At 35.2% G+C, this 27935-nt stretch overlaps 2 protein-coding genes across 4 annotated transcripts in view; both read right to left on the reverse strand.

Moving 5' to 3' along the window:
- The window catches only part of LRRC7 (leucine rich repeat containing 7), a 468702-nt gene that overhangs the window by 251995 nt on the left and 188772 nt on the right, over positions 1-27935 (reverse strand). The window contains exon 7 of one of the 3 annotated variants that reach the window (XM_030913318.1): positions 12492-14487. The exons of the other annotated variants lie outside the window; for them this stretch is intronic. Within the exon in view, the coding sequence (XP_030769178.1) occupies positions 14481-14487 (7 nt within the window). The 3' untranslated portion in view covers positions 12492-14480. Of the gene's footprint in view, positions 1-12491; positions 14488-27935 lie in introns of those variants that run through there. 3 annotated transcript variants of the gene reach the window in all.
- Positions 239-1256, reverse strand: LOC104682130 (39S ribosomal protein L50, mitochondrial). Its single transcript, XM_030913319.1, has one exon. The coding sequence runs from the start codon at positions 1231-1233 to the stop codon at positions 757-759; it is 477 nt and encodes a 158-aa protein (XP_030769179.1). The 5' UTR covers positions 1234-1256; the 3' UTR covers positions 239-756.

Raw genomic sequence — 27935 nt, forward strand, 5'->3', positions numbered from 1 at the left:
TCTCTACTACACACACACACACACACACACACACACACACACACACACACACAAACAAATTAGCCAGTCGTGGTGGTGGGCGCCTGTAGTCCCAGTTACTCGGAAAGCTGAGGCAGGAGAATGGCATGAACCCGGCAGGTGGAGCCGAGATCGTGCCACTGCACTCCAGCCTGGGCGACAGAATGAGAATCCATCTCAAAAAAAAAAAAAAAAAAAACCAAACAAAAAACCGATTTTCTTTTTTTTTTTTCACTTTAACAAATCTACTTTAATTCTAAAAGAAATTAATCTAGAACTGTCAGTAATACATAACATACTTTTATGTTTCTTTTATAGGTATCTCTCTAATAAAAGTTTATTTGTATGTGTGCAATGCATAACTCTATCTTAAATATGAATCCTAACAGGATGAAAATATTTTCTTGCAACTACTTTATGCCTATGAAGGGTGTGAACTTGCAATGTCCTCCTGTCTTAAACCCAAGTTAATGACAGTGCCCTCTCAAAACTTTTCATAAAATAATAATTACCTAATTTCATTTAAAAAATGGTTTCAGCAAATATGAAAATAGAAAGTCCGTTATTTGTCCATTCATAATATAAGAAAAAAAGAGATGATACATTCCTCTACAGAAAAAGTGGGTTTAGAGGACAGTTCTGGTAGTATTTCACATGGTAAAGTATCAAAAGGTCTAATGAGCAGCCCCCTTGCTCAGGGAAAAACAATGATTTTGATGTGTTTCTCTTCCAAATTGCTTAGTAACTCCAAGTGATTTTCAAATTTGGAGGCAGATTACTGGCAATGAGTTCATCAAATTTAGATCTATCTTGAATAGGGACATTATAGAAATCAAGAACATCTCTAACCCTGCACATCTGGTGGAGTCTGGAGTTAGGGACTACATGACCCAAGTCATCAGCTAAATGTGCCAAAAGATTGAACTTTAGACGACTATCTTCCAGGGAGATGTCTTGCCAATTACTAGGAAGAGATGAACCAAAAACTTCTTTAACGTAAGATTCCAAACGACTCTGGAGATCTTCAGGTGGTGTGTATGCTTGGCTTCGTAAGGGTGGACACACTAGGATAGGTTCCTTTTTCTCTTCTACTGTCTCAGCAACCACTGGCTCTTTCTCTTTTCTGAATCGAGACCAAAATTCTCTACGTGGTGTCTCTGGGACTGTCCACATGAAGACTCGCCTGGTAATACCGGACAGATACCGTGCCGCCATCTTCGATGAGATCCACGAGGCTGAGCGCCCAAAAAACCGATTTTCAATGTAGATGAAATAGCCTTCTATTGGAAGAAAATGCCATCTGGGACATTCAAAGCTAAAGAGGAAAAGTCAATGCCTGGCATCAAAGCTTCAAAGGACAGTCTGACTCTTTTATTAGGGGCTAATGCAGTTGGTAAATTAAAGTTAAAGCCAATGCTCATTTACCATTCTGAAAATCTTAGGAGCCTTAAGAATTATGGTAAATCTATTCTGCCTGTGCTTTAGAAATGGAGCAACAAAGTCTGGATGACACTTCCTCTGTTTACGACATGATTTACTGAATATTTTAAGACTACTGTTGAGGCCTACTGCTCAGAAACAAAGATTCCTTTCAAAATATTATTGTTCATTGACAATGCACCTAGTCACTCAAAAGCTCCCATGGAGATGTACAAGATTAGTGTTGTCTTTATGCCTGTGAATACAATATCCATTCTGCTGTTAATGGGTCAAGGAGTAATTTTGACTTCCAAGCCTTATCATTTAAGAAATACATTTTGTATATAGCCAGATAGTGATTCCTCACATGGACCTGGGCAAAGTAAATTGAAAACATTCTGGAGAGGATTCACCATTCTAGATGCCATTAACAGCAATCATAATTTATGAGAGGAGATCATACTATCAACATTAACAGAAGTTTGGAAGAAATTGATTCCAGCCCTCATGGATTACTTTGAGGGGTTTAACACTTCAGTGTAGAAAGTAATTTCAGTGTGGTAGAAAGAGATCTAAAATTAGAAGTGGAGCCTGGAGATGTGACTGAATTGTTGCAATCTCATACAACTTTAACAGACAAGAAATTGCTTCTTATTGATGATCTAAGAAACTGATTTCCTTCTCCTCCTTCTCCTTCTTTTTCCCCTCCTCCTCCTCCTCCTCCTCCTCCTCCTGTTCTTCTTCTTCTTCTTCTTCTTCTTCTTCTTCTTCTTCTTCTTCTTCTTCTTCTTCTTCTTCTTCTTCTTCTTCTTCTTCTTCTTCTTCTTCCTCTTCCTCCTCCTCCTCCCCCTCCTCCTCCTCCTCCTCCTCTCCTTATTCTTCTCCATATCCTTACTCTTCTTTTGGACAGGGTCTCATTCTGTCATCCAGGCTGGAGTGAGTGGCACAGTCTTGGCTCACTGAAGCCTCAACCACCCAGGCTCAAGTGATCCTCCCACCTCAGCCTCCTGAGTAGCTGGGACTACAGGTGCATGCCACCACACCCAGCTAATTTTGTATATTTTTGTAGAGACAGAACTTTGGCGTGTTGCCCAGGTTGATAGCAAACTTCTGGGCTGAAGTAATCCAACTGCTTTAGCCTCCCAAAGTGCTGGGATTACAGGAGTGAGTCACTGCACCTGGCGAAAGTGGTTTCTTGAGATAGTAAAGATGCCATGAACATTGTTGAAATGACAAGAAATAATTCAGAATATTACATAAACTTATTAATAAAGTAACCACAAATGTTTGAGAGGATCGACTCAAATTTTGAAAGAAGTTCCACTGTAGGTAAAATGCTATCAAATAGCATCACATGCTACAGAGAAATCAACATTTAAAGAGAAAGATGTTCTAGAGAAATCTTTCATGAAAGGAAGAGTCAATTGATGCAGCAAACTTCATTGTTGTTTTATTTTAAGAAATTGCCAGAGCCACCATAACCTTAATCAACCACCACCCTGATCAGTCAGCAGTCATTAACATCAAGGAAAGACCCTCTACCAAAATAAAGATTACTACTTGTTGAAGCATCAGAAGATTGTTAGAATTTTTAGCAACAAAGTATTTTTTCATTAGGATATGTATATTGTTTTTAAAGACATAATGCTATTGCTCACTTAATAGACTACAGTATGTTGTAAACGTAATGCTTATATTCAGTGGAAAACAATAGTTTTTTCGTAATATTTGCTTTATTGTGGTGGTGTGAAACTGGGCCTGCAATATCTCTGAGGTATGATTGTACTTAAGATCCACTCTCTTGGCATATTTCAAGTACTCAATATATTCTTATGCTGTATATTAGGTCTCCAACAAGTATCCATTTTACAACTGCAAGTTTGTATCCTTTGGGCTACATCTCCCCATCTTCCCTACCCCCAGCCAGCTGGTAACTGCTGTTCTACTCTCAGCTTCTGTCTGTGTTTTTTTAGATTCCACCTGTAAATGATATCATGTAGTATTTTTCTTTCTGTGTTTTGCTTATTTCACTCAGAAAAGTGTCCTCTAGACACAAACAAATGGAAGAACATACCATGCTCATGGATAGGAAGAATCAATATCATGAAAATAGCCATACTGCCCAAGGTAATTTATAGATTCAATGCCATCCCCATCAAGCTACCAATGAGTTTCTTCACAGAATTGGAAAAAACTGCTTTAAAGTTCACATGGAACCAAAAAGGAGCCCGCATCGCCAAGACAATCCTAAGTCAAAAGAACAAAGCTGGAGGCATCACGCTACCTGACTTCAAACTATACTACAAGGCTACAGTAACCAAAACAGCATGGTACTGGTACCAAAACAGAGATATAGACCAATGGAACAGAACAGAGTCCTCAGAAATAATACCACACATCTACAGCCATCTGATCTTTGACAAACCTGACAAGTGGGTTTGGGGAAAGGATTCCCTATTTAATAAATGGTGCTGGGAAAATTGGCTAGCCATAAGCAGAAAGCTGAAACTGGATCCTTTCCTTACTTCTTATACGAAAATTAATTCAAGATGGATTAGAGACTTAAATGTTAGACCTAATACCATAAAAACCCTACAAGAAAAGCTAGGTAATACCATTCAGGACATAGGCATGAGCAAGGACTTCATGTCTAAAACACCAAAAGCAATGGCAACAAAAGCCAAAATTGACAAATGGGATCTAATTAAACTAAAGAGCTTCTGCACAGCAAAAGAAACTACCATCAGAGTGAACAGGCAACCTACAGAATGGGAGAAAAATTTTGCAATCTACTGATCTGACAAAGGGCTAATATCCAGAAACTACAAAGAACTCAAACAAATTTATAAGAAAAAAACAAACAACCCCATCAAAAAGTGGGCAAAGGATATGAACAGACATTTCTCAAAAGAAGACATGCATACAGCCAACAGACACATGAAAAAATGCTCGCCATCACTGGCCATCAGAGAAATGCAAATCAAAACTACAATGAGATACCATCTCACACCAGTTAGAATGACAATCATTAAAAAGTCAGGAAACAACAGGTGCTGGAGAGGATGTGGAGAAACAGGAACACTTTTACACTATTGGTGGGATTGTAAACTAGTTCAACCATTATGGAAAACAGTATGGTGATTCCTCAAGGATCTAGAACTAGAAGTACCATATGATCCAGCCATCCCATTACTGGGTATATACCCAAAGGATTATAAATCATGCTGCTATAAAGACACATGCACATGTATGTTCATTGTGGCACTATTCACAATAGCAAAGACTTGGAATCAACCCAAATGTCCATCAGTGACAGACTGGATTAAGAAAATGTGGCACATATATACCATGGAATACTATGCAGCCATAAAAAAAGGCGAGTTTGTGTCCTCTGTAGGAACATGGATGCAGCTGGAATCCATCATTCTCAGCAAACTATCACAAGAACAGAAAACCAAACACCGCATGTTCTCACTCATAGGTGGGAATTGAACAATGAGATCACTTGGACTCGGGAAGGGGAACATCACACACCAGGGCCTATTATGGGGAGGGGGTAGGGGGGAGGGATTGCATTGGGAGTTATACCTTATGTAAATGATGAGTTGATGGGTGCTGACGAGTTGATGGGTGCAGCACACCAACATGGCACAAGTATACATACGTAACAAACCTGCACGTTATGCACGTGTACCCTAGAACTTAAAGTATAATAAAAATAAATAAATAAATAAATACATACATACATACATACATACATAAAAGTGTCCTCTAGTTTCATCCTTGTTGTTACAAATGACAGGATCTCTGTTTTTAAGGTTAAATGATATTTATATAGTGTTTATATTTGTGTGCATGTAGGTATGTACATATATGATGCAATTTATCCATTCAGCAGTCAATGGACATTTAAATTATTTCCATATTTTGGCTACTGTGAATAATCCTGCAATGAACATGGGACTGCAAATCTCCCTTTGAGGTACATGTTTTATTTCCTTTGGGTATAATATATACAGAAGTGGAATTGCTGGGTCATATGGTAGTTTTAACTTTTTAAGGAAACTTTGTACTGTTTTCCGTAATGGCTGTACCAATTTACATTCTCAGCAATTTACCTTTTCTCTACTCCCTTTCCAATACTTTTTATCTCTAGTCTTCTTGATAATACCCATCCTAACTGATATACAGTGATAACTCATGGCTTCGATTTGCATTTTCCTGATGATCAGTGATGTTGAACACCTTTTCATATACTTGTTGTCATTCATAATTCTTCTTCGGAAAAATGTTTATTTACATACTTTATCAATTCTATTTTGTAAACTGGGTTATTGTTTGCTTTTTTTTGTTATTCAGTTGTATGAGCTTTTAAAATATATTTTAGATATTAACTTCTTATTAGATATATAGTTTGCAAATATTTTCTCACCATCTATAGGGTGCCTTGTATTTGTTCTTTTTTTTTTTTTTCAATCTGGAGACAGGGTCTCACTCTGTTACCCAGGCTGGAGTGCAGTGGTGTGATCATGGCTCACTGCAGTCTTGACCTCCTTGGTTTCAGTGATCCTCTCACCTCAGCCTCCCAAGTAGTTGGGACCACAAGCATGCACTACCACTCCTGGTTAATTTTATTTTATTTTTTTTGTAGAGATAGGGGTCTTACTATGTTGCCCACACTAGTCTTGAACTCTGGCCTCAAGTGATCCTCCTGCCTTGGTCTCCTAAAGTTCTGAGATTATAGGTGTGAGCCACCAGGCACAGCCTGCTTTTTTATTTTGTTGACTATTTCCTTTGCTGTGTAAAAACCTTTCAGTTTGAGTTAGTCTCATTTGTTTTTCTTTTTTTGCCTGAGCTTTTGGTGTCATAATAATCCAAATGGAAGTGACAGCTGTACACATATTAGTTGCATGATGCTAATAATTTCAAACTCAACAATGTTCTAGTAGCACGATTAGAACTAATAGCACATACAAGTACTGGTTTCATTGGAAATTTTAATAGGAATAATATTGGAAATAGTTTCATATTTTTATGATGATAGATACAGGGACTGATTTTAGACATTTTAATTTTGTTGTTATTGCATATAATAGTACTTCTGACACTCAGCAGAAGATTGCATTTCCTCTGATTGCCACATCTCTTCTATTCATTTAACAAATCTAACTTTGGACAAAGCACTTTTCTATCCAGTGGAGATATAATGATGAATAAGACATAGACCTGCTTTCAAAGAGCTCAAGAAAGCAGACTTTCAAACAACTAATTAAAATATGATGTGATAACATTTTAGAAATTTTATATCCAAAGTCCCATGTGCACATATTTGGGGATCCAGGGAAATCTTCAAAGAGGCACTGACATTTGGACTGGATCTTAGTCAACCTAACAAAGGCAAGTAGATTTATAAGTCAATATAAAACAGTTATAAATGCAAGATGCATTATTCTGGTTTTGCGATTTGTTGTTAGTTGCTTTGAACATGGCTGTGTCTTCTTTCTTCTGGAAAATCCTTTTCAAATTAAATCATAAAGCCACACAGTAAAGCCCTGATTTAAGGAACAATCTAGAAGCAGTTTTTGTCAAACTTTTTCCTTTTTTCCTTATATGTGACAAGAATAAGCTACACTCTGATGAGAGTCCTTTGAATTTGACTTCCAAAAATGTCTCCCAATTCTGTTTACTTTTTCTTCCCTATTATTATACTCTCCTTCTTTTGTCATGATTACAGCAACTGGTCTCCCTGTCCTTCATATTCACTCCTATGATACTTTCATAAAGGCTACTTAGAGAAACATAGACCCCAAATGGCAATTTCTGTCCTGAGGTTATTGTCAACATTTGAGGGGATCTAAGAACTTGACTCACAGCACTTCTTACTGATATTTTCTATCCTACTGCATAGCACACCAAAACTCCTAGGAAAACCTTACCATCCTACCCAAAGAACTCTCTTTCCTGACGTCACGTTTACCCCATCTTTTGCCCTGATCATCCCCTTGCTCAGTGCTAAAGTCCTACAGAGTGAGCTCCTGATGTCCCCTCACCTCCAGCTCCCACACAGAGTCCACGAGGGAGAATAATTCTCCTTTGGCTTTTATTTGAGAGCATCTTGCAGTGACTGTTGTCTTTTCTTCTTTCAGGAAGTGGAGACAGAGAACAAAGCTAAGTGGGCAAGGAGGAAGGGAAAATACAAAAGTCTCCATTTTGTCCCATCCCATTTTAATTTGCCTTTTTTTCTGCCCTACCCAGAGTATGCAAACATTTCTCCAGTGTCTCGGAGCATTTCCTGGACAAATATCAACTTCTTGTAATTAAAACACATTCCTATTAGTAGTTAACTTCCTCTCTTTTAAAGAGTAGAGTCTTAGTTTTACGGGTGGTAAAATAGCTCCTTGTTACTTTAACAGCAGCAAACAAGACCAACCTTCAGAGTTCCGGGTTTGTCCTGTTCACCCTGAACAAGGCAAGGGACCCTGACTCCGTGGCTTAGGAAATGAATCTGCAGTCCTTAACCTGGGATTGCTCCTGAGAATTTCTGTTCAGCATGGGAATTTTGACCTGCTCCGTTTTTGACCTGAGCTGGTTCACCCCTCCTTAGAAAACCTAGTGGGCCCCTGCTCCAGGAAGGTCACCATATTGATGCCCAACTTACTGTTACCACCCGATCAGCATAACACACTACATCCTAGAACTCCTGGGCTCAAGAAATCCTCCTACCTCAGTCTCCTGAGTAGCTGGGACTACAGGCGTGTGCCACCCCGCCTGCAGTGCTGCAGTATTTCTAATCAGTGTTGAGAGATCTCTCATCCCTACTGAGGCCACAGCAGACCACTTAGCGCCTCTAGGAACCGTGCTTGGCAGGACCACTTCCCACTCCTAGGGGTCTGGAGATGTGGTTTCTGGAGAGATGGTCCTTTCAGTAGCCTCTCAGAAACCATCTTTGGTGCTGTCTTCTGAGGCTCCAATTTCATTCATCAGAGTTCTTGGCCTGAGGTCAGTTGTAACATTCGGCCGGGAGATTTTTGTCAGATTTCCTACTTAGTGGGTTCTTTGTTTTTGAGTTTGTCCCTTCCTGGTAACAACTAAGTGGCAGGCATATTCTGGCCAGTGCGCAGTCTTTTTTTTTTCTTTCTTTCTTTCTTTTCTTTCTTTCTTTCTTTTTTTTTTTTTTTAACAGTTTTAGGTTTACAGCAAAATTGAGATGAAAACACAGAGATTTCTCATATGCTCCCCACCTCAACACATGCATAGCTTTCCCTAATATTCACATCCCCAGCCTGAGTGATACATTGTTTCAACTGATAAACTACATCTACACATCATAGTCACCCAAAGTCCAGAGTTTACATTAGGGTTCACTCTTGGTGTACATTTGATGGGTTTGGACAAATGTATCCATCCTGGATAATACATGTCATTATACACTGGTCCAAACCCATCAAATGTACACCAAATATATAAATATATGCATATATACATTTTATAATATATATTTATATATAAATATTATACATAGCAGAGTAAATATATATCACACACAGCATGTTCTTTTATATATATACATTTATTTATATATATAGTATTATTATTCATCATGCAGAGTGTCTTCACTGCCCTAAAATCAGTGTCTGTTTATCTCACTAGCTGTGCTATAAACCTGTGATTTTTCTAGTTAACAGTGGATCACACAAAAAACTCCAAAATTTGCTTTATCTTCAGGCCTACGGTAACAGTCAAATCAGCAAGGCAGCCATTCTCAGATAGTGGGGTGGATCTTGAATAGAGACTCAGAAAATCTGCCAGTAGCCTTGTCTTCTCCTGCAGAAAGAATTTTTTAATTTTTCTGATTTGAGTGGCCTCATGATGCCACCTAAGTCTGTTTCTTCATCTGAACAAGCATTCTTGAATCAATCGTGCATTCTCTAAAAACACTGTAACTCCAATCTCAGTGTGACTATCAAAATGTCCCATTGGCTCCACAGTGGTTTTTCAAAGATAACACAGCTTGTTCTAGATGCACTTTTGCCCCATTATGTTTTAACTGCAGATGTCAGTCTGTCACTATTTAAATGCATTCTTGTTTTTTTGCCTAAGGTAAGCATTCTTTGGAGATGTGACTTTACTTCTCCAAGAAACTAACGAAGTTTTTGATACCTCTAGTATCTAGAATCTAGTAGTAATGACAATCAGGAAGTCCAATCTTTACAAATACTTATTTTAAATCTTTAAGGTAGGGAGGCAATACAGTTCAAATCTTTAGTCTTCAGCAAATCATATTAAAATATCTTGACATGTTTTCTTCTACCTTCACATAACTGTGCACTTCTGATTGTTCTACTACAACTGATTCTTTTTTCCTGCCATCCTGCCCTCACTATCTTGGTCCCTCAATCTCTTGTCTCCTCTACACCTTTGAGAGTCTCACACCACATCTTTCTCACACGTCTTGTTTTCCCAGTGTTCATAGTCTCTTTAGGAGTAAAATATGTTTATTCTGTTTGTCTAATAATAATCTGGCAGAAACCTCAAAAGCATTATGCTAAGTGAAAGGAACCAGACACAAAAGATGTCTACTTGAATAATTCTACTTACATGAAATGCTCAGAAAAGGAAAATTTATAAAGACAGAAAGCAGTTTAGTAGTTACCTGGGGCTAGGGTAGGAAAGGAGATTAGAATGGGGATTAATTGTGAATAAGCAGGAGGGACTTGGGCATTGAGTAACAGAAATGGCCCAAATTAAATTGTGGTGATAATTGCACTTCTCTATAAATTTACTAAAAATATTGAGTTGTACACTTAAAATGAGTTAGTTTTATATTATGTATTTCACACACCTCAATAAAGCTGGTTTTAAAAAAAGAATTGTCTAAGTAGCTTTAGAGACAGGGTCTTGTTCTGTTGCCCAGGCTGGAGTGTAGTGGTGTGATCATAGCTCATTGTAGCCTCAAACTCTTGACCTCAAGTGATCCTCCTGCCTTGACCTCTCAAAGCACTGGGATTATAGGTGTACACCACTACACTTGACCCAGAGTGGCTTTTGTTCTTTGCTTGCTTAGCAAGGAGAGTGTGAATTCTTACTTAGCCAGTTTTATCTCATCACTCACAAATCTAACTTGCCATTCCGCTGCTTAAAACCATTTCATCAAAACCTCTCTATTGCCCAGAAAATAAAGACCATCTATGGTGTAAGAGCCCCTTCACAGTTTCTCCTCTGTCTACCTCATGGTTACTCCTTCCTCATGCTTTCTCTTTTACATATTCAACCCCTTGTGACATGGAGTTTACTCTATGAGCAACACTCATTCTCCTTTTGCCCATTTTTAAATTCCAATTTATGGTGTGAAAGACTCCTCAGGCTTCACCTGGACTTTACGGATAGGACTAAGAAATAGAACTTTTCTTTACTATTTCTGGGCCTTCATCATATCTCCATAATCCTGTGTACTATGCTGTACTGCATATAAGGCTTCACTTGTCTCTATTCCTTATCAGACCTTAAGCTTCTGAACAGCAGGGGCTCTTTGTACATGGTGTCTCTAGTGTTAATCCTTGTGGTTGACACAAAGTCAGTCCTCAACAAATGATTATTGAATTGGATTTAATTAAAGGTTTGTATTTCTCTAAAATTTGCCCAAGCACCAGAGGCGATGAAGAGTTTGGATTTCCGATGTTTATCTATATGTTAAATACAGCTGAAATCAAAGCAAGTTGTACCTGTGTGAGGGTTGGAAGAATTACTGGTTTGATACAAGATGTCTACCTCATTGAGATTTTAGCAAGATGTAGTTTCCACATTCTCATGCTGTTCTAAACCCATCTGTTCTGAAATTATTATTTTTACTCTACTAGACCTCCAGATGCTGTATTTTTGCCCTGGTAATAGTGTTTTTTATGCCAATGAATAAATACAGACTATCCGTCTTTATTCAACTTACATTGATTGGTAGTGGCAGAAACAAGTGACACAAAATAAAACTGACTACGCCTAACACGCCTTCCTTTTAAAATTTGACAAAATAATCATAATTTTTGGTGATAAAATTTAGATCTGCCAGTTTTGGCTCAAGAAGAGTTGATTTGATTAAAAAGATAAGACAAAACAGGAGGAACCTTAACTGGCAAAGTTTGATATAGACAAAAAATATGGCTGGTAGAGTACATTTATGAAATTCCTGAAGTTCCAGAAAACTGTAACTTCTGAGAAACATATTGGAATACGTATTCTGTTCTCTGAGGCACTCCTAAAAGGCATAACAACTGGCTTCTCTTCATGAGATGCCAATAAAATGATGAAAGGCAATACAGTGTACACCACTACACTTGGCCCAGAGTGGCTTTTGTTCTTTGCTTGCTTAGCAAGGAGAGTGTGAATTCTTACTTAGCCAGTTTTATCTCATCACTCACAAATCTAACTTGTCATTCTGCTGCTTAAAACCATTTCATCAAAACCTCTCTATTGCCCAGAAAATAAAGCCCAACTATGGCATAAGAGCCCCTTCACAGTTGTTGTTCACAGCATGCCTGAGAGTAGTCTAATATTATGAAGAGGGAAAGGGCTGTATGGTATTTGTATCTTGGAGAATGGGTAACCACATACTGTACTGCCTTTTTCTTAAGGGGTCGTCTTTGTTGTTGTTTTTCTTTATTGAATATGTTTAGCCAAATTCTGGCATAATATGCATATCCTACTACTCTTGAATGTAAAATCAATAGCATATATTTATAAAAGAGTTCAATACAATTATTTCAATAAGAATAAATGCATATAAAAACATCTCATCTTATTACCATTTTATCTGTTTTTTAAAAAAGTATATATTGAGGCTGAAATTATATGAAACTTCACAGATAAACACAGTTAGTATTTTGTTAAGCTGATATGCATGATTCCTCTTGGAATAAAAGATTAGAGTCACACAAATATTGTGAATGAATTTACAATCACTTATGATCGCTGGAACACTAACCAGAACATATAACATGGACGGTGGGCAAAATAAATCATGTATTATATTCAATTGTATTTATTTTAACCTTTTACTTTTATAATCACTTCTGCTGATTAAGTTTTAAAGAACTTTAGCTTTGATAACAGTTATTCAATTTACTTGTTAATTTCTTTTCATTAAGAAAAATTTCCTTTATGCTACACATACAAGTTTTCAATTGTTATATATTGTCAAGACCAGAAAGACAACATGGTATACTGCAGTAAAGTTAATTATTCAACAGTCTGCACACTGATGTGGACTTTCATTGCCGCTGCATAAAATTTTTAAGCTTTAATAATGAAAGGTCCAGTTTCTTACTTAGACCATCATAAAGTCAAAACAGCAATGTTTCTTTAATCTTTAAAGCTACTTTCACACAGAATGTTTTAAGTAATCTCTCTTTAAGTAATCTCTAAAATAAATTTCGGAAAGCTAAATAAATTGATGGCATTTGAAGGGCACTGAGAATTCATAAGAACACATTATAAAACTACACTAAGATAGTGCAACTTATTCTAAAGCAGTGTCAGGAATTTACAATTTTGTTTTTAGAATAGCAATATACCTTTTAATTTTTCAGTGATATATGCAATATATGTGACAATGACAGAAGTCAATTAGCATATACACAGCTAAAAACAGATGGTACAAACACAGTAGACTCAAAATTTTTACATATAGATCTTCATAAGTACTCATGGAAAAATCAGCATTTACACAATTTTAACAAAAAATCAAAATCTACTTTCAGATATATGTTTTATACACAGAGTGGTGCATTCTAAGACAATTTTATATTTATATATTTCACATAATTGAAATTCATAAAACAGAATAGAAATATTCAAGAAAGTACATTTCAGCTCCTTAGCATAGGTTTTGCAAAAAAAGTGTTTCTTTCCTAGGCAGTAAAATGAAATAGAAACTAAACAATAGAAAAAGCCCGTAAGCTCAGTGTGTCCTGCTCATACCTGTTTTATAAAAAGAACCTTTGAATTGTATTCAATCAAGCAATAGCTCCAACACAATCATTGTAAATTATTTGTATTTGCCTTGTTCCAAAAAGGAGTTAATATAGGATGAAGAGTGAATTTGCTGTACTGCATTAGGCATCAGCAAGATGGTGACCCTTGCATGTTGAATTTCAAGCTTTTCGAAATTTCAATATGAAATACATCCTACTTCTAAATTATATGTATAAAATGTTAAAAGCAAATGAACCCATTATGTCGATTGTTATTTATTTAGAAAAAGTACCATTACAGAGACTCATTTTGTATGCAAATTGAAATGCTATAAGTCATTGAACTGCACGAAAAGCCAATATGGTTAATTAACAAATGTATTTTAGAGCTAGAAAATAACTGTTTCACATTAAATTACTTAAGATGAAAGGATACATAAAATCAATCAATCACCAGCATTTCATATTTTGACTTATGCCATCTGGGAACTTTGCAAAATAAGTCCACAATGGAACATCATCAGGGAGTATGACAGAAAAACGAGGCAACTATATTCAGTCTCTGAAGAATTTAACAAACTAGAGAAATTATCTTATTTACTGCATTAGGATGACTTTTAAAAGATGGCTTAGTTTGATCCATATAAAAAATATACAAATTATACACAACAGCACCTTAACATAACAAATAGTGAAATCAATTAGATTAAAATATAGGTATTAATGTTTTTTTGAGATTGATAAAATTTCATATTCATTGAAAATTATGGCAACTGAACACACTTGGAAAAAAATCAGGTCTCTCTATATTAGTCAGAAATGTCATTGTTAAACTTTAACAAAGACCAAACATTTTGTAGATACTAGGCAGTAAGAAGGCAGCCCCCATCAGCAGGTAGCGCACCAAAAATGTTTGGTTTCGTAATATAGTTTGGGAGAACTACCTCTACAAAGTCTATTCGTGCTGATGCTCCTGATGCTGCCATTTCTGGTGCCCGAAAAGCTGCTCCCTCCACATCCTCTGTTGTAGGTGTCACTGTATAGTCTCAGGCGATTGGGCAAGGGGCACACTCTGGATCTTCAGATGCTAAGATGAAAAAAATCAATTTCAATGCCCAAAAGATGGAACTCCTAATGCAGAAGGTGACTAAAATAATTACCAATTGGTTTACAGTACAGGGTGGTAGAAAGTTTACTTGTTTTAATGTAATTCCATAGAAATAGGTTTTAAGTAATATTTTTGTAAAGAGGCACAGTTCTAGGATTAGGAAAAATGTTAGATAAAATAAAAACAGAAAATTAAACTCAGAGTGGAATTGGACCAGATGACGAAAAACATGCATACCCCCTGAAAGGAGCAAGCAAAACTTTCATATGATGATCATCAGGTGATAAGCCATTGTCATGAAAATAACTTGCTTACTCTATCACTTCCAAGCTTCTACTCATTTCCAATAACTCTCTGCGACAACAAGCATGATTAATGCATACTGTTTAAGGCATAATAGAAATGGACACATTGATATTTTACTATGAATTTTAATGTCCCCTACACTCTCTGAAAATGACAGAATTTATGAATTTCCCTTCTATGAAATTTTCTTCTCCAGTATAGTGGTTCAAATCATATTAAGATAATTCAGTTTAATCTCCATAGTGTTTGAAAAAGATCTCATATGAGAAAACATCACTGAAAGACACCAATGAGAGAAGTATATGTAAATGAATATACTGTAGAAGAACACATTTTATTATATTAAAATAATTTTGATTGAAATAATGTTTTGGGTTGTAAACAAATAATTATTTTTCCAATATATTTTTCTGTTAAATATTTAAATGCAACTTTTGCCAGGCATCTCCATGTTTTAATAAAAATATGTGTAATTTGGACCTTGAGAGGAAATTTTAAAAACCATTGACTTGAATGCAGAATGATAAATGTATATATGAGAACAAAATCATTTATAAAAATATTTAACATCTCTAGATACAGCAATAGCTCAAATTAATAAAGTATGGCTATTTGGAATTAAATCATTTAAGTAACCACCTTTTCAATTCAAGAAATTGGCATTTTTATAACAGTCGCTTTTACAGCTTGTGCACCTGACTCCATTATATTTGATATACTGTAGAGTAACAAATGATCAAAAGTCATGACAGATTCTTATTGAACATAATTTTTCAGTAGGAACCATCCTGAATCAATTAATCATGCTATTACTCTACTTTAATTTTCTCCCCATTTCTTCCAGAAAATCCACCAATCACATTTCAATTAATGACTCACACATATTTTGTTTACAATTTTTTGTGTACTACATTTTATTCAAACTAATTAAATGCTACAATTTTACCAACTTGTACTAATTTAAACGTTGGATATGCTCAGACAAATGCAATTATGACTACACAGAATATTAAACGATGATTGAATACATTAGCTGCATTAGAAATTTCTTTTTGCTCCATCTAAAGAGACTTTTATATTTTACATTAAAAAATGAAAATATAATGTTTCATTACAGTATGTTTGCAAACAACTGAAATTAGTGCACATGAATCTTAAAATATTTTCACAATAGAATGTAAGAAGTATAGTTCTCAAATCCATATAATTTTTACTTACATTAGAAAAATTTGGCAAATACTCTAAAGGTTGAACAATTTCATGTATATAATAGGTACACTGGGAATATACACAGATTATTTGAACAAAAATTACTTATCTTCATGTTTAATTGACAGGCAATACATAAACAGATTCTTTGTGAGAATATTTTGTCTCATGGATTTTGCTATACGTTGGGTTTTATATTTATTTTTGGATGGAATATTAAATAGTCATTTAAAAGAGGTGTTTACAGATTGATATAGCCATTTCACATGATTATCTTAACTCTCTCGATGTATGTTTATAAAGTTCACATTCTTATTTTGCTGATATAAGGAAAATAGCAGCATGTGTAAAATGTTACAAAGAATATTATATTTTTATATTTTAAATACTCGACTATATTTTATAAATTACACATGGATCATGCTACATAGCTCGAATTCAAACTCAAATTGAATATAATTATGCATTCTGTGCATTTTTGAATCATTCTGAAATGTGAAACTTGATCCTGCTGAACTTAAAACAATTAAATATTAGTATTTTGTCTCAGATCTCTCTGCCATATCATTTGATCTTCTCATAGTGCATACAGATTGTTCAAAAATAAAATTGTCTACCAGAACAGTAATATAGCAATCAATATTCTCAGCCCACTATCGAACCAGCCAAAATTTAACACCAGCTGAAAACTTAAGGTATTACAGCGTGCAATTTGGTTTTGAAGATAGGGCATAAGTATATATCATTTTCTTTAAACATCAAGGTGATCAATACATACATCTTTATAATGGCAAGTAACATTTTATTCTTTAAATACATTGTATAAATTTTCCCAATTTATGCATCATTTGTGGTATAACATTATTAAAAGTCAATGAATTAAGAGTATATTTTTATTACAAAATGTAGTCATCTGCTAGAGTAGTGTTTAGCTAACCATTAAGAAAATTTACATCATTTAATTTTTGGCATATAAAAGTTTGAGCTAAATACATGCAATTGTGTTCAAGTTAAGTCATGCTTGCTTTAAGATATACCTTATAACATTTTCAAATATTTTGTTGATATGTTAAAGTGTTTCAAAAAACGTAACAAAAAATGAAAGCATAATATGGATTCCAAGACTCTGCAGAGGAGGGAGTGAGTGCTGTAAGAGGTGGAAAAGGGAGGGAGTGATAAAATCTGTTTGGAGAATTCAAGAAATAATTTTGAGAGCTAACTTATAATTTGGGTCTTTATTTCTCCATAAGCATTTACTATACAAAAAAAAAAAAAAAAAAAAAAAAAAGAGAGCGAGAGAGAGAAGTAGTTCTAGGCATTGGGAATTGCATGTATACATTTATTAAAACTTTAAAGCAAATAACTTATTAGGGATGGTGAAATTTTTTTCATAAAGGAGTTAATATGGAGGGGATTGTTGGGAGATGAAACAATTTGCCTTTTGTCCCTTTAAACCTATTTCTATACCTCACTCTTTTGTGTTCAATCTCAAAGAAAGAGTTCATCTACGCGGGTAAAATTCTTACTTGTATACTTGATACCAGGCTCAATCAACCTCTTCTACAAAGGACCTGGCTTGCTAAATGTTCCCCTTTCTTCTTTGGCGTTATTCTCTTTACTGGCTCCCTAATCTTGGGCTGTGTGTACTCGACGCCTCTGATACCTCCTGTTCCACACCTAACATGTAAACCTGATAACTAGCACAAGTTGACAGTTATTTCTTCTTCACTGAACTAAAATTTATTGAATATCCACTGTGTGAAGGCAATGTACTAAACCTTCTCCCCTGCTGAAAAGGGCAGTCTATCTTACTTCCTCACCAACCATTCATTCATTGCCCCACTGCTCTCTGAATTTTGAGCCCCTCCACTTATCATATCTGCTTTGGTAACGTAAGATGGAAGCTAGAACTGACTCCCACATCTGCTGTTCTCAGACTGAACTTAGGCAAGGTATTTGACTGTCTTGAGCTATAATCTTTGCAATCTGTACAATGGACATAATGACACTTTCCTCAATCTATTATAATGAATCTCAAAATGAAATATCATACACATGCCATGCTTTATCCATTGTCTAGCACATGAAAGCCTAAGGAATTGTTATTAGGCATAAATGTCCAAAAATCCTTCCGATTTCAAATCCAGCTAACATTTATCAATTTTTACCTTTGGGATCTCTTTGCTGTCTTTCACTATTGATTATTCCCTATATCAAAGCTCTCTACTCTCTTGGAGTCTATGACAGGTGCCTTTCCTGCTTCACATCGCACTTTACTGTCTCTTTCAGGGCTTGTTCTTTGCCTGTCCCATAAATATTGGTTTTCTTTTTTTTTTAAGTGTATTGTTCTTATCATTCAGTATGTGAGGATGTACTCCCATAGTTTCATATAACATATGAGAATAATAAAGACAAAATATAGACTTCCAGCCCAATTATCTGTCTTTGTGCTTCAGAGTCTTCCATCTAACTGTATTTCAGGTAACTCTAATTGGGTTACTCAAACTGAATTCATCATTTCCTCTCTGAACAAGCTTCTTACTTTGGATTTTTTTTAACCTTCATTGCTGATGTCACAATCTACTGGGTCATTCAAATCAGAAATCCAGAGACCTAGATTAAGCTTCTCCCTCTCATTTCTAACATCCAAGTAAACTTAATCCTGTGCCAATTTTGTTTCCTAAATATTTCAGTAATTTGTCCCTTTCCCTCCATCTCTCTTAACAAAGTTCTATAGAATAATCTGAGTTTTGCCTTGATTATTACAATAACCTGTTAATTTATCTCTTCTTCCTCAAAACTCCACATGATTACCAAATGAAATTTAACCACGTCATTCCCTGTTGTGGACTGAGTTGTGTTCCCTCAAAATTCATATGTTTAAATTTCAATTCCCAGTCCCTCAGAATAAGACTACATTGAAGATAAGGTATTTAAAGCAGTGTTTAAGTTAAAATGAGGTCACTAGGGTGGACCATAATCCAATGAGTGATATCTTTATAAAAACAGGAGATATACACACAGAAGATATACACACACACACACACACACACACACACACACACACACACACACATACAGAGAAAAAACCATGTAAAGACATAGGGAGAAGATGGCCATTCACAAGCCGAGGAGAGCACCTTCAGAAGAAACTAACCTTGCTGACACCTTGATATTGGACTTCTGGCCTCCAGAACTATAAGAAGATAAATTTCTATTGTTTAGGCCAACAAGTCTGTGGCACTTTGTTATGGCAGTACAAATGAATACATGCCTCTACGTATATTTCTTCAAGAGTTTCCCAGAGCACATAGGATATAATTTTAATGTAGCAAACTTCCACAGTGTGACCATATCTCCCTATTCAGCTTCCTCTTTGATGACTCTCTGCCATCATGCTGTACTTCACCAACTCTTAACTGCTTACAGTTTCAAGTACACACTATGTTCCTCACCTTTGTACCTCTGCTAACACCAACCTCTTCATCTGGCTCAACTCTATCAGTTCTTTAGACTCAGTTTAATCAATATCTTTCCAGGAGCATATCCTTACCCTCAAATGACTTTTAAGAAATGCACATAGAAAACTTGTAAAATATTGATACATAGGAAAAAAAAGAAAAATTACCGTAAACTCTTAGCCCTAATGTGAGCATTATAACTGTTTAATGATTTTTGTTCCAGCTTTTAAAGGCCTATTTTATTTAAACAATAGAGATTTTATTGTATAAAAGTTTGCATTCTGTTTTATATTTGATTTGATATTTTCTTTTGAGCATTGTCCCATCATTAAAAAACAATTTTAATGGCTTCATAATATATTCCACCATGTTGGCTGACTTCAATAAATCTAATTATTCTTCTATAACCAGAAATTCAGAAGATGTTTTTGATTGTTCTGGGGTAAAATAATAAATGGTATGGTATGTTTTTCATATCTCTAACTCTAGACTTCTCTCTGGTCTCTGGATCTGTGTATCTCTTGGACCTCTTCACCAGGTAATTTCACAAAAACTTCATATATTCAAAATGAAACTCATTATTTTCATCTAGTACCTTCCCCATCCTCTAATTTTCTTCAAACTTTTTGTATTTTATAGCATAATAATTCACCCAAGCACCAAGCACCAAGTCTTTGAAGTTAACAACCAGTGAGTTATCCTTGACTTCTCTTTTCCTGCCACCTTTCCCGATTCAAACTCAGTCATTTACTAAAGTGTTTTGGCTCTATCTCCTAAGCATACCTTGTATCTTTCCCTTCTATTCCACATTCCACTGCCATTGATTTAAATTGGTTCTCATAATTTTCAGGCTATTGAAATGGTCTCTAAACTCATCCTTTTGTCTTTATACTCCTCAATTCCACCTTCCTCAGATATTCTTCATAACTGTTTGTTACCCTTGAAAAATACAAACCTGATCATGGCACTCCTAGCTTAATGTTCTTCAGTGGATCATTGGATCCTTCAAAACCGAGTTCCAATCCTTTGGTATGATTCTGTACTAGCTACCTGATATATAATGTCATTCAGTCTTTCTCACAGACATCTGAGGGAATCAGCCTGAGTTTTCTATTTTACATCAGTGCTTCTCAGAAAACGATATTGTGATTATTACTTATGAGTCTGTGCACCTGATTCCATCCCAAGATAGGAAATTTGAAAGAAGAATCTATAAAAACTAAAAATATATAACATGTCTAAATATCTATGTTGTCAATATCCTCACTATAGGTTCAAGGTAGGAAGAATATTAAAAGAGAGGAGACTACAGAATAAAGAACTTGTAATAAAATCATAATCAGAATGAAAATAAAACTATTTTTCCCATTTCTAAATTCCTTTGACATTGAGGTGTATGATAATTTTATAAATTTCTCTATGTAATAGAGACTTTGCTAGTTTATTTATTCCAGTGTCTCACAGAGTCTGAAAAATAAATGACATTTTACTCCTGCTGTGAGCTTAATATATATAAACTTTTCAAGGGTTAGTTGATTAAGAAATGTTGGAAAAACAATAGATACATTGCTAAAAATATTATTATTCTAAAAATAACTCATAAAATCACAATCAGTGATAAATAGAGGTACACATTCATCATTTCTAACTGGAAATTTAATGGAGCCTTGGCAGTGAGTAATCATTACCAAAGGAGCACTAATGCAGAATTGACATTCAGTGCTAATGAATTAATTTTGAGTCTAATTGAGAGGAAACTTTGCTTTGAATGACATAACTACGAGGCATGCTTATTGCTATGATTTTTTGCTATTACGATGCTTAAGAATGTTCTGATGCTTTCATTTTATAAGATGTAAAGATCCTTTTATTTAGGGCACAATTATAGCAAGAAGATTTAGGAATAGAAAATGATAAATAACCCTTGGAATCAGGAGGTCCATGCTTGCAAACTCTGAATGTCATCAGAGTCTAACTTCCAAAATTTATTTAAGTTCACTTTGGGAGGGTAAAAGTATGTACCCTTTCATCACCAAGCCTGCTGCTTAGTTAACACTTTGCTGGTTCTCCACTTTCCCTCCAGTTTGATGCTCCATTTGCAGACCCTACGCCTCTTCCACCTCTGACACAACAACTCTGTCTCCTTTCAAAGCCCAAGCTCCCATAAGGAGCTCTTAGCCTTAGTGGAGATAAAGTAAGTAGAAGATTCCACTTTCTCTCACTTTCACTATCTAGTATTGTTTTCTTTTCAGGTGTAGTGATTTTAAAATAGACAAACACAACAAACCTTTGTCATTAGAAGACTCACCCTCCCGGGCTCTTCCTTTCCAAAATTTGAGTGTTAGAAATAATAATATACGAAAGCAAGAGCATTGTGTTGAATTTATCTTGGGCTTCATTCTTTTGCCATTTGAGACTGTGTCATCTTGCCAAATGGTAACTGATCCACTACTGAAAGTTACGGGTACCTTCAGACATAGTTAACTATTTCTTTCCAAACTTTCTATCTGCCACAAAATGTTATTTTCCATTTGGCAGAGGCACCTAGGGAGCTTTGTTTTCACACATTACTGCTGGTGAATCTGAGGTAATCCTGGCCACAGGCTGGTTGCCAGGTCACTCCTGAGGTGACTGGTATTTGTTCGATAGCACTATTTCTCTTTATCACTTATGTAAAAGGAACTGTCTTCAGTGGCTTGCTTATTCTGATGCTCTCAAGGTCCTTAATTCCTTAGCTGTAGGAATCTGGTGCCTATTAGTGTTGGCACTTCAAAAGTTCACCATAGTTGTATTCTCATTGGTTACCCTTAGCTCTTTTTTTCTGATAGTTAGGCATCATGCAACCAAGTGCTTGAAACAAAGTACATTTTAAACAAATACCGACTGCATGTTGTGCAGATGTTGTATTGACCATCTGGTCAACTGAAGCCTCTATTGCAACCATCGCTGATATATAAGCACCTTCCCTGGTGCTTAAGTTACCCTTTTAAAACAAGGAAAGTTGTTTTCTCTAGGTTCATTGGGGGTAGGGTGGAAGTAGCTCCCCTCTACTGGGATGTTCTCAGGTGAAATAATCAGAGTCACCTTATTTTTATGCTTTTGTTATATACTCATTCTGTCCCTAATGGCTAATGGCAACAGACAACTTTCTGATGGCAAACAGATGCTGAGACTTTTTCAAGGACCAGCAATCTTTGTGCCCTCATGCACCTCTTCCCTAGAAATAATTTTCATTGTTTTCCTAGGACAGCAATGGTTGTCATATATTCCCAGTTGCCACAGTAAGTCCTACCCAGCATTATACTTTATTTATTGGCCTAAATATTCAGCATTCCTTAACACATGACAGGGTATTGCCTCTATGTGTTAGAAATTCCTTATAACCAGTGACAAATAAATTGTAGCCATGTATTTTCTTCTTCAGTTACAAAGTTCCTCATGGAAGACTAGAGAATGTGGATACTCTTTGTTTTAATCAGTGTGCCATCACTAGTAGAAATATGGCAAATTGTCTTTTAGTCTGCTGATGTAATTGCCATGTTGCCCTATCTTCTGACACTTCAAACACAGGGCTATAGATAGTTGATGTTCTCTTCCTAACATTAAAAAACATGAAATAAATTTAGTGATCAAATTACTGAGTGCTGACTGTCACAGTATTTGAAACATCCAAATGGGCTTCACTAGCCTTCTGTTCTGGCCAATATGCTTTTTCACACACATTTTAATGATACATGTTTGAAGCTGTGTTGCTGAATATCATTATAGACTTTTGTTTTTAGTTTTATCAAGCAAATTCCTCCATCCATCTATTCATCCAACTATTCTTCCAACTATTTTATTCTACATACTTGCTACTGCTCTAGGCAATGGAGATAGAAATATAAAAGACATTCATATTTCTATCTATGAGTCCCCATAAGGGAACTCATAGACCTGCAAGGGAAAAAAGCAACTAAACAAACAATTCTAGCACAATGAAATTATTATTTTTTTATTTTTTATTTTTTTGCTAAGAGAGCACATAGGAGGGATGGCAGAACCAGTGTGAGTGGGTCCGGAAAAGGCTTTCTGAAAGAGCTTTTCTTCATTGAGCCATAAAGGATAAGTAAGCTAATCAAAGAGTAGAAAAAGATGTATCAGGCAGAGGGAACGATATATACAAAGGCCCCAAGATAAGAGTGTAATTTAGGGTGACTGAAGCATGCAGCATGAGGAGAGAAAGGAGAGACAGATGATAGGCAGGTCATGAAGGGCCATTATCTTAAGGAGTGTAGAAACATTTTCTTGACTGTCATTGAAGTTATTATGGTTTTTAAGGTGGAAAGTAACATTGAATTTGCATTTTAGCTTTGGAAAAACAGAGAGGAGTATGGCAGAGTGGAGGCAGAGAAATAGTTGATTTTAATAGTTGAGGCAGGAGATAATGATAATCTGAACGAATGCAATGGTAATAGAGATTAAGAGAAAAGAGTAATTACTCATAGTTGTAACTTTACTCTTATTTATGTAGTTATTCTGTTAATGTCTGTTTCTCTGATTAAATGTAAGCTACATGAGGACAAAGATAGGGTTTACTTTTGTCCATTACCATATTTCCTATGCCTAACACAATGCGGGACATAGAAGTGCCTAATAAGTGCATTTGTTGAATGATTGCTCTAATGAATGAATTTAAAAAGTGCAACCTATTAACGCATATCATGCACTGGGCAGAATACTAGGCAATGAGGATACAGAAATAAACAAGCTAGGCAAGATTTCTGTTCTCAAGGACAAGTTTTTAAAAGGGGAGAGACAAGTAAAAAAATAAGAGAATTTATAATATTAACCAGTGTTATGCAGAAATTAAAATAGTTTTTGGAAGGTGTCTGGGGTCGGAATGGCTGCTTTAGATTGGAGGGTCATCAAGGACCTTTTGCAGCAAGTGACATTTGATTTGAGATTTAAATGATAAAAAAGGAGTCAGCCTCTAGGGGCACAGAGTTCCAGACAGAAGGAAATGAATAAGCGAAATAGATTTGACAGAACTTGTTGACTGATCAGATGTGGGGGTAAGAAATAGACCTAAGATGATTCATAGGATCTAAAAAATGTTATTTCTATTAACTGAGCTTGGAGATACTGGAAAAAAGTACAGATAGTGATGTAAATGATGAATTCAATACTGAAACTTTTAACTTTAAGGTACCTGTGATGCATTGAAATACATGGATGATAATTTACCTCTAAAATATACTTTCTTTCATTCTCACACATAAGTGGGAGTTGAACAATGAGAACACATGGACACATGGAGGGGAACATGATACACAGGGGCCTGTTTAGGGGTGGGGGGCTAAGGGAGGCATAGTAGGTGACGGGTTGATGGGTGCAACAAACCACTATGGCATGAGTATAACTATGTAACAAAACTGCACATTCTGCAAATGTACCACAGAACTTAAAATACAATAAAAAAGATATGAACCATGACTCTAAAAAATTATTACAATTATGTTCTCTAGGTGAAACTCCTTAACTGGCAATATCTTTAGTTAACTACATTTGCTGAAAATTTTCCAAATACTTGCAGCTATTCAGGGCAAATAGACTCTGTTCTGATGATTCAGAATTTTCTGTTAAAGTGGACATTCAAAGGTAACATGACTATTAGTTCTTGGTAGGCTTTGTCCAGGACTAATTATTTCCAGGCAGAAATCTGAATATCTGGGTTCTTTTACTGTACTCCTCCCTATAATGATCAGTGAAAATACTCAGTTTTAATTTTTGATTTTATTATAAAAAGTTTCATTTCTGTTGAAAGGAGCCTGATTCTTTTAAGATCCCACTTGCTATTTTTGCCCATCATAATAATCTATATGCCATCTATAAGAACACACTACCAGTTTTCCATGTTCAACCTAGACTTGAGGGTCTGGTTGAGACTTGTGTAGTTTACTGCAAATATTTTTCAATATTATCTTGGGCCATAGATGGTTTCCTTTATGTTATAAATGAGAAGGGTGATGATTAGACTTCTTCACCAAGGATACTTTTGTGGTTAATTTTGAAGGGTGGTATGCTAATGATCATCCAAGCTAGACAGTGCTCTTTGTGTACAGACACACCAGAGACTGCCCTGCTACCCTGACACACAGCTACCGTGGATCTGAAGAATTATCGCAACAGAGAAGGCACAACTGTAAGTAATTTGACCTCATAAACTTACCCTGTTTTTCAGATAACTTTTAAAAAGTACCAGAAAGCTACACTGTAGCAACTGATTTTATGAAGTGTGGGTAGGGAGGCACTTGTCTCTGAACTGTAAGAACACCTGCGATTTCCAGCTCCGCCACACACAGACACTGCGGGGTACAAGGCATAAAGCAAAGAGCCTCTGGTTTAGAATTAAGATTCTCCATTAGCCTTTTCTGTTATGGCTATTCTAGTTGGATACCTCTATGGACAGCGGGGTCCTGCCTTCTGTTTCACTTCTATGGCCCAGCTTAACACTTTATTCCCTAGCAGATATCCTTGAACTTGATTTCTATCTCCTTGGATGAACTCAACTTTTATCAGATCCGTTTGCGAGGTTACTCCTTTTTGGTCTGATTTCTGCTCTCATGTCTCTGTAGGCTGGACTTGTTAAATTGCTTGTCATGTTCAGCAGGACTCAAAATGTAGATTGAATCTGTTACTCTTTAGGAGTCAAAATCCATTAAAAAGTATTTGAGATTCTTTAGTCACCACTGCAAGATTTTTCACTAACATTTTCATTTTTCTAAATCAATATGTTGATACAAGGTCATATTAAGTTGTGTCTGCTGAATTGTTTGAACATACCATTTGCTGAATTTATCTAAAGAACATTATCTGTGAACATTTTCTAGAAAAATACGAACTTTATTAAAGATGTGGCAGATAAGAATGCAAAAATTTGTAAATTGCCAATCGCAATTGAAGTAATTAAATGGCAGTCCTTTTCTACTTTTCTATTTAAAAATGCTTTGTATATAAATAAAATTAAAATATAACTTTCATAAATTTATAACTAATTATTTCATATATGCTTTTTCATTGTAGTTTTAATTTTTACAATTGTACTTATGTGAGTGTTTTCCTCTTCTTTCTCACACTCTTACTTACTTCTCTCCTTGACCGCAGCCTCAAGTACCCAAACATATAACCTATAATTTATTTTTTCTCATATAAATTCTAAGAGTATTTCATTTAATTAAAAGCCTCTGGAATTCTAAGGAAAGTTGGTTAGACAAATATTTAACTTCATTAATGAACAATTTGGGAAGAGATAACACTTTTATGATATTAAATCTTTCCACATAAGAAGTGATATATGCCTTTTCATTTATTCAAATCTTCTTTTATGCCCTTCAATAAGAATTTATGGTTTTATTTCCGAAGCATATGCCTTTCTTGTAAAACTTATTCCTAAATACTACATAGGTTTTTTTGCTCTAGTGAATGGAATATTTATTTCAGTTTCTTTCATCTATGCTTTTTTTCCTAGAATGAAAAAAACCTATTGATATTAATCTACTCATTTGATTTCCAATCATCTTATAAAATATTCTTATTCATTTCAGTATATATTAAGCCTCAGATTTGCTAAGTGTACATAGTATGGCCATATGGTTAGCAAAGAATATAACTGTCACCCATCGTTATTTCTACTCAGATTTATAAGTGAGACAGATCTGTCTTTGAATCCTTAATCTACCTTTCAGGGTTGTGCAATATTGGTCACATTGCTCAGTCTCCTTAAGTCTTTTCTTCCTCATCTATAAAATGGGAACTGATAATGATATCTATATTATAATGATACTATGTGAATTTGAAGTATTAATACATATAAAGTACTTTGGTCTAGTATCTGGCAGGTATAAAGCACTGAGAAATGATGAGGTGAAGAGATTCTCCAAGCAACATGGAAAAAAAATGGTCCAGATAAAAAATACAATGCCAGCTGACTCTTTAGGAAAATAGAATTCAACAAAGAATGTATTTCAGGTAGTAGTAAACTTTTTAAAGTTTAAAAAACAACAAATAAAAACAAAAACCCTGATGAGAGTATTGATGTGTGCATAAACAAGGAAAAATACAATAGGAATAGAAGGTGAATTAAATTTTGTGAATTTTGGAAACCACTGGAAAAAAAAGAGAATTGAGCTCATAAGTTGGCTGTAGTAGAAATAGAGATATTCAGTGTAAATCATATCACTTAGTTCAATTTAACTTACTGATACTAAAAGATTAATATAATTTCTCCAAATATTAATACATATTATTAAAACCTAAATTAATCAATTTGAGTAGGTTCTCTAGGAAAATTTTCTTGTTGGTTTTAAAATGGATCAAAATTAACATATCATACTGTCATTTAAAGAAACTTTTTTCCCTGTTTTGAATTCCTTATTTCTTTCTCAACTTTGTTAGCTCAAAACAAAAGCA

The sequence above is a fragment of the Rhinopithecus roxellana genome, chromosome 12 (assembly GCF_007565055.1).
Source record: "Rhinopithecus roxellana isolate Shanxi Qingling chromosome 12, ASM756505v1, whole genome shotgun sequence".
Taxonomy (NCBI): Eukaryota; Metazoa; Chordata; class Mammalia; order Primates; family Cercopithecidae; genus Rhinopithecus; species Rhinopithecus roxellana.